This window comes from Mobula hypostoma, chromosome 4 (genome assembly GCF_963921235.1).
Source record: "Mobula hypostoma chromosome 4, sMobHyp1.1, whole genome shotgun sequence".
NCBI lineage: Eukaryota > Metazoa > Chordata > Chondrichthyes > Myliobatiformes > Myliobatidae > Mobula > Mobula hypostoma.
Genome location: NC_086100.1, coordinates 113,898,224 through 113,906,732, shown reverse-complemented (window position 1 = coordinate 113,906,732; position 8,509 = coordinate 113,898,224). Strand labels below are relative to the sequence as shown.

Below are 8,509 nucleotides of genomic sequence, written 5' to 3'. Positions count from 1 at the left end.
AGTTCAATATCTACATAACTGCTTAAGTGATGGGTTTACTTCCACCCGAACACCCTCCCAGCCATCCTCCACCTGAAGCTATTGGTGCCCATTGTAACAATTACATACTGGGTTCCTAAGATTCGCAGGGAACATTTTAGATGAACTATTATTATACTTCGTGAATTTTATAATATGGCATCAAAAACTACAATTTCTTGAATGGATAATTATTGGAAGAATTTGGAGCAAAACATTTCTGAAATAAATTATGTTTATTATACAAAACAAGTATATTTTGGGTAGAATCCTGCAGTATTATATCTTACAGATCACTGACAACATATTGCATTATATACAGTGGCATGCAAAAGTTTGGGTAGCCCTAGTCAAAATTTCTGTTACTGTGAATAGCTAAGTGAGTAAAACATGAACTGATTTCCAAAAGGCATAAAGTTAATGATGACACATTTCTTTAATATTTTAAGCAAGAAAACTTTTTTATTTCCATCTTTTACAGTTTCAAAATAACAAAAAAGGAAAAGGGCCTGAAGCAAAAGTTTGGGCACCCTGCATGGTCAGTATTTAGTAACACCCCCTTTGACAAGTATCACAGCTTGTGAACACTTTTTGTAGCCAACTAAGAGTCTTTCAATTCTTGTTTGGGAGATTTTTGCCCATTCTTCCTTGCAAAAGGCTTCTAGTTCTGTGAGATTCTTGGGCTGACTTGCATGCACTGCTCTTTTCAGGTCTATCCACAGATTCTTGATGATGCTTAGGTCAGGGGACTGTGAGGGCCATGGCAAAACCTTCAGCTTGCGCCTCTTGAGGTGTGTTCAGGATCATTATCCTCTTTTCACCTTTGGCTTTTTTACAGACGGTGTGATGTTTGCTTCCAGAATTTGCTGGTACTTAATTGAATTCATTCTTCCCTCTACCAGTGAAATGTTCCCCGTGCCACTGGCTGCAACACAAGCCCAAAGCATAATCGATCTACCCCTGTCCTTAACAGTTGGAGAGGGGATCTTTTCATGAAATTCTGCACTCTTTTTCTCCAAACATACCTTTGCTCATTGTGGCCAAAAAGATCTATTCAAAAGGTTCAAAGGAATATCTAAACAAGCCTGATGCATTTTGGAAACAAGTCCTGTGGACTGATAAAGTTAAAATAGAACTTTTGCTTCAGGCCCTTTTCCTTTTTTGTTACTTTGAAACTGTAAAAGATGGAAATAAAAAAGTTTTCTTGCTTAAAATATTAAAGAAAAGTGTCATCTTTAACTTTATGCCTTTTGGAAATCAGTTCATCTTTTACTTGCTTAGCTATTCACAGTAACAGAAATTTTGACTGGGGTGCCCAAACTTTTGCATACCACTGTATATAGCTGTGTGTGGCCTATTATGTGCACCATAAATAAATAGATGCCATCAAACTTAATAGAAGCTGTTATAAAGTGCACTGACATTATACAGCAGCTAATATATTTTCAATCAGTGCATGGAATGAAAGCATCAGGTACACAATTTGTGCACATTTCTTTATTTCTCTATAATCTCTTTTATAAGGACATTATTCATACACAGATACCACCTAAATGCTTTATTTGATTTCAGATATTGCTGAAGTTGTATATGTGATATACATATATTTATATTACTCACTGTTGAAACAAAAGCCATTACTGATATACATTTTATAGTTAATATTACAGCATCTCAATAGACTTGGTAATTTATCTATCAAACTTTGACAAATGGAGAAATATATACTATATTTTTCTCATTTACAAATGGCAGTGGTATGAACAAAAGCTCACTTTCGATCCAAAACTGAAGGGCAGGTTCTGGAAACATGATTTCAAAACAAACTTCACTTACGATATGAAACGTAAAATTTTTCATAAATTCATACATTAGTAACATTAAGCGTGCTCAGTTAAAAGTAACATCAAACTTTCAACACATTTTCAACGATCTATCACAACATCACCAACATGTTATTCTGAGAATAGGAGAATGATTACAATGTAGCTCAGTTTTCATGAACTCCAGAGCAGCCTGGGTGCTGTACAGCAACATACAGCATAGTTTGGTTAGAATATCTGCATTGCAATTTCATGCTTTCATTCAAATTTGTCATGAATACATTTGGTTTCAAATCAACTTTTAATCACAAAGCATTTAGAATGAAAAAATATGCTTGAGAGATACCATTCTTTGATATTTCTCATACAATGAAACATAACAATGGAACGTTCATAGATATGCAGACCAGTATATGACATTAAAAAAGAGGAAGCAGAATGGAAACACGGCTCTTGCATAGAGGTCGATCCGTTTCGCTTCAGTTGGGATGACAGGCTTTGGAGGTGGAGGCTTCTTATTATTTTTTAACTGAAGCTTCCCAAGACCATTGTTAACTTCAATTGGTTTTCCATAGCAATCATAGTTGGACAATTCAAAGTCCCGAGGCAAGCTGCCAACAATACTGAAGTCATTGGATCTCAGGTCAGATTTGGAAGTGCAAACCTTTTTGCATCTTGTTTCAGCAACCTAACAAAACACAGAATATAATTGTTGAGATTTGGCATCAATATAACCAATATCACCATAGCCATGATCCTAACTATTGACATTTAACTATATAATTTATATACAGTAATTCCTTTGTTTAAATAAATGGCCATGGTAAATTGAATGAAAGTGAATTGTGATAGTGGTGCAATACACTAGCATACCAATGTGTGGCGCCACAAGGTAGTAAAATACAGCTACAATTCTCAGTCAGGCAATTGAGAAACAACATAATTGAACTGACTTCAGTACAGACTTCTACTTACAAGCTTTCCAAAACATTGTGCTTAAAGGATAAGGTACTGTCTTTGAACCTAGTGTATAAAATAATTTCCAAAATTACATCAAAAATATTTGGGCAGTTCCCTGAAAAACAGTTGTATAAACATTAATTTTCTTATAAAGTGACCACTAATTTTGGGTTTTATATGTGGTGAATTATGTCTAGAGGTGAAGCATGCATTGAGCGGAGTATTTGAAAAAAACACAGTAATCCACAACAGAATTTATCCCTGCATCATTCATATGTACAGAATAGTACAGCACTGTAATAAGCCCTTCAGCTCATATGATGTTGAATTAAACTAAATCTCTTCTGCTTGTATATGATCCATATTCTTCTATTCCCTGCATATTCATGTGCCTGACAGTGTCTTAAACACCAATATTGTATCTAATTCTACCTCCGTCTCCAGCGATCCATTCCAACACCTGTTACTTTCAGTGTTGTAGAACTTGCCCCACACATATCCTTTGAACTTTCCTTGTGTCATCATAAATGGATTTCCTGATATATTTTACATTTATACCCTGGGAAAAGATCTTGACCATCTATTTGTGCTGCTTATAATTCTATCAGGTCTCCCCTCAGTCTCTGATGTTCCAGAGAAAACAAGTTTATCCAAACTCTGCCTATAGCAGCATCCTAGTAAACTTCTTCTGTACCCTATAAATGAACAAATCTGAATGTCTCTGCAAAAACACTCTTAAACCACCTAATGATACGACATTTGATTTTCATGACAAATGGTTAAGTGGTGGTTATGTGTAATAGCGATGTAATAAATGATGTATTAATGAATGGTTATTACATCGTATCAGAGCAAAGGTAATTGCAAACACAAACGTTCAATACTATCATCCTCTCAAAAACTAATCCATAATCTCCAAGACCTTGGCCTCAGTACCTCCTTATGCAACTGGATCCTCGAATTCCTCACTTGCAAAGCCCAGTCAGTTCAGATTGGCAACAACATCTCCTCCACAAACTCCATCAGCATAGGTGCACCACAAGGCTGTGTGCTTAGCCCCCTGCTCTATTCGCTTTATAGTAATGACTGTGAGGCAAAGCACAGCTCCAATGCCTTATTTAAGTTTGCTGACGACACCACTTACTGGCCAAATCAAAGGTGGTGATTATTCAGCATATAGGAGGGAGATTGAAAATCTGCCCGAGTGGTGCCACAACAACAACATCTCACCAAATGTCAACAAGACTAAGGAACTGATTATTGACTATAAGAGGAGAAAACCGGAGATCTGCGAGCCAGTCCTCATCGGAGATTCAGAGGAGGAGAACTCAGCAACTTTAAATTACTCAGAGTTAGTACTTCTAGTAGTAGTAGTAGTAGTCATACTTTATTGATCCTGGGGGAAATTGGTTTTCGTTACAGTTGCACTGTAAATAATAAATAGTAATAGAACCATAAATAGTTAAATAGTAATATGTAAATTATGCCAGTAAATTATGAATAAGTCCAGGATCAGCCTATTGGCTCAGGGTGTCTGACCCTCCAAGGGAGGAGTTGTAAAGTTTGATGGCCACAGGCAGGAGTGACTTCCTATGACGCTCTGTGTTGCATCTCGGTGGAATGAGTCTCTGCCTGAATGTACTCCTGTGCCCAACCAATACATTATGTAGTGGATGGGAGACATTGTCCAAGATGGCATGCAACTTAGACAGCATCCTCTTTTCAGACACCATCGTCAGGGAGTCCAGTTCCATCCCCACAACATCACTGGCCTTACCAATGAGTTTGTTGATTCTGCTGGTGTCTGCCACCCTCAGCCTGCTGCCCCAGCACACAACAGCAAACATGATAGCACTGGCCACCACAGACTTGTAGAACATCCTCAGCATCGTCCGGCAGATGTTAAAGGACCTCAGTCTCCTCAGGAAATAGAGACTGCTCTGACCCTTCTTGTAGACAGCCTCAGTGTTCTTTGACCAGTCCAGTTTATTGTCAATTCATATCCCCAGGTACTTGTAATCCTCCACCATGTCAAAGATCTGTCCTGGGTCCAGCACATAAGTGTCTTTTCAAAGAAAGCAAGGCAGCACTTCTACTTTTTTAGAAGTTTATGAGGATTCACCATGATATCTAAAACTTGACAAACCTCTATATGTGAGCGGTGTATAGAATATTGACTGGCTGCATCATGGCTTGGTATGAAAATGGCAATGGCCTTGAATGGAAAAGCCTACAAAAAGTATGGATATAGCCCAGTCCATCATGGGTAAAAACCCTCCCCACCATACAGTAGATCTACACGGAGTGCTGTTCGCGGAAACCAGCATCCATCATCAAGTACTGTACCCCCACTATTCAAGCCATGCTATCTTCTCAGTGCAGCCATCAGGAAGGAGGTACAAGAGCCCATGACCCATACCACCAGCTTCAGGAGCAGTTATTACCCCTCAACCATCAGGCTCTTGAACCAGAGGGAATAACTTCACTCATCCCATCACAGAACTGCTCCCACAACTTAAGCACTCACATTTAAGGACTTTTCATCTCAAGTTCTCAATATTTATTGGCTATTTATTATTAACATTATTATTTACTCTTTTTTTCCTTTTTGTATTTGCACAGTTTGTTGTCTTTTGCACATTGGTTGTTTGTTATGCATGGTCTTTCACTGATTCCAGTGTGTTTCTTTGTACTTACTGTGAATACCCACAAGAAAATTAATGGTGGCATATATGTATTTCGATAGTACATTTGCTTTGAAATTTGAAACATATTTGAAACATTTGAATGAAGACCTGCAGATTTTTATCTGGAGAAACACACACAAAATGCAGCAGGATCTCAGCAGGTCAAGAGGCATCTATGGAAATGAATAAACAGTCAATGTTTTATGCGGCAACCCTTCATCAGGAGTGGAAAGGAAGGAGGAAGAAGCCAGAATAATAATGTGGGGGCAGGGGAGGAGGACAAGTTAGAAGGTGTAGGTGGTGTTGTATTAAGTAGCTGCAAGTTGTTCGGTAGAAAAGCTAAAGGTCTACAGAAGAAGGAATCTGATAGGAGAAGAGAGTGGATCATGGGAGAAAGGGAAGGAGGAAGGGCACCGGGCGAGGTGATAGGCAGATGAGGCGAAAAGATAATAGGCCAGAGTGGCCTCCAACCTGATGGCATGAACATTAATTTCTCAAACTTCCGATAATTATTTTACCCTCCTTTCCTTCTTCATTCCCTACTCTGGGGTTCTTGCCTCTTCATTTCCCCATTCGGGCTTCTTCTCTTCACCTCCCCCTGGTGCCCCTCCTCTTTCCCTTTTGGCCATGGTCCATCCACTCTCCTCTCCTAAGAGATTCCTTCTGCTTTGGCCCTTTGCCTTTACCACTTATCACCTCCCAGTTTTTTGCTTCATCCTCCCTCCCCCACCAACCTGGGTTCACCTATCATCGCAAACAAGAGAAATTCTGCAGATGCTGGAAATTCAAGCAACACACATCAAAGTTGCTGGTGAACGCAGCAGGCCAGGCAGCATCTCTAGGAAGAGGTACAGTCAACGTTTCAGGCCAAGATCCTTCGTAGGACTAACTGAAGGAAGAGTTAGTAAGAGATCTGAAAGTGGGAGGGGAGGGGGAGATCCAAAATGATAGGAGAAGACAGGAGGGGGAGGGATGGAGCCAAGAGCTGGACAGGTGATTGGCAAAGAGGATATGGGAGGATCATGGGACAGGAGGCCCAGGGAGAAGGAAAAGGGGGAAGGGGGGGAACGAGTCCCTATATACTTCCATCCCCCATCAGGAAGGTCTCAAAGCTTTCCGCTTCTTTTTGGATTCCAGACCTAATCAGTTCCCCTCTACTACCACTCTGCTCCGTCTAGCGGAATTAGTCCTTACTCTTAATAATTTCTCCTTTGGCTCCTCCCACTTCCTCCAAACGAAAGGTGTAGCTATGGGCACTCGTATGGATCCTAGCTATGCCTGCCTTTATGTTGGCTTTGTGTAACAATCTATGTTCCGAACCTATTCTGGTATCTGTCCCCCACTTTTCCTTTGCTACATCGTCGACTGCATTGGCGCTGCTTCCTGCACGCATGCTGAGCTCGTTGACTTTATTAACTTTGCCTCCAACTTTCACCCTGCCCTTAAGTTTACCTGGTCCATTTCCGACACCTCCCTCCCCTTTCTAGATCTTTCTGTCTCTATCTCTGCAGACAGCTTATCCACTGATGTCTACTATAAGGCCACTGACTCTCACAGCTATCTGGACTATTCCTCTTCTCACCCTGTCTCTTGCAAAAATGCCATCCCCTTCTCGCAATTCCTCCGTCTCCGCCGCATCTGCTCTCAGGATGAGGCTTTTCAGTCCAGGACGAGGGAGATGTCCTACTTTTTTGAAGAAAGGGGCTTCCCTTCCTCCACCATCAACTCTGCTCTCAAACGCATCTCCCCCATTTCACGCACATCTGCTCTCACTCCATCCTCCCGCCACCCCACTAGGAATAGGGTTCCCCTGGTCCTCACCTACCACCGCACCAGCCTCCGGGTCCAACATATTATTCTCCGTAACTTCCGCCACCTCCAACGAGATCTCACCACTAAGCACATCTTTCCCTCCCCCCCCTCCGCTTTCCACAGGGATCGGTCCCAACGCGACTCCCTTGTCCATTCGTTCCCCCCATTTCTTCCCACCGATCTCCTTCCTGGCACTTATCCTTGTAAGCGGAACAAGTGCTACACATGCCCTTACACTTCCTCCCTTACCACCATTCAGGGCCCCAGACAGTCCTTCCAGGTGAGGCGATACTTCACCTGTGAGTCGGCTGGGGTGATATACTGCGTCCGGTGCTCCCGATGTGGCCTTCTATATATTGGCGAGACCCGACGCAGACTGGGAGACCGTATTGCTGAACACCTACGCTCTGTCCGCCAGAGAAAGCAGGATCTCCCAGTGGCCACACATTTTAATTCCACGTCCCATTCCCATTCTGAAATGTCTATCCATGGCCTCCTCTACTGTAAAGATGAAGCCACACTCAGGTTGGAGGAACAACACCTTATATTCCGTCTGGGTAGCCTCCAACCTGATGGCATGAACATCGACTTCTCTAACTTCCACTAATGCCCCACCTCCCCCTCGTACCCCATCCGTTATTTATTTTCATACACACATTCTTTTTCTCCCTCTGTCCCTCTGACTATACCCCTTGCCCATCCTCTGGGTCCCTCCCCCTTTCTTTCTCCCTGGGCCTCCTGTCCCATGATCCTCTCATATCCCCTTTGCCAATCACCTGTCCAGCTCTTGGTTCCATCCCTCCCCCTCCTGTCTTCTCCTATCATTTTGGATCTCCCCCTCCCCCTCCCACTTTCAAATCTCTTACTAGCTCTTCCTTCAGTGAGCCGTGACAAAGGGTCTTGGCCTGAAACGTCGACTGTACCTCTTCCTAGAGATGTTGCCTGGCCGGCTGCGTTCACCAGCAACTTTGATGTGTGTTGCTTCACCTATCATCTTCTAGATTGTCCTCCTCCCCCTACCTGCATCTTCTTATTCTTGCTTCTTCTCCCTTCGTTTCCAGACCTGAAGAAGGGTCTCAGCCTACACTGACTGTTTATTTATTTCCACAGATGCCGCCTGACCTGCTGAGTTCCTCCAGTATTTTGTGTGTGTTGCTCTGGATTTCCGGCATCTGCAGGGTCTCTTGTGTTTAGATTCTGATCTACATT

General features: G+C 42.0%; 1 protein-coding gene across 2 annotated transcripts in view; it reads right to left on the bottom strand.

The window, feature by feature from the left end:
- Positions 1-488: 488 nt before the first annotated feature.
- glrbb (glycine receptor, beta b) overlaps positions 489-8,509 on the bottom strand; it is a 153,572-nt gene continuing 145,551 nt past the window's right edge. For both annotated transcript variants that reach the window (XM_063046392.1, XM_063046393.1), the window contains exon 10: positions 489-2,529. In XM_063046392.1, coding sequence (XP_062902462.1) covers positions 2,233-2,529 — 297 coding nt within the window. In that variant the 3' untranslated portion in view covers positions 489-2,232. The remainder of the gene's footprint in view (positions 2,530-8,509) is intronic.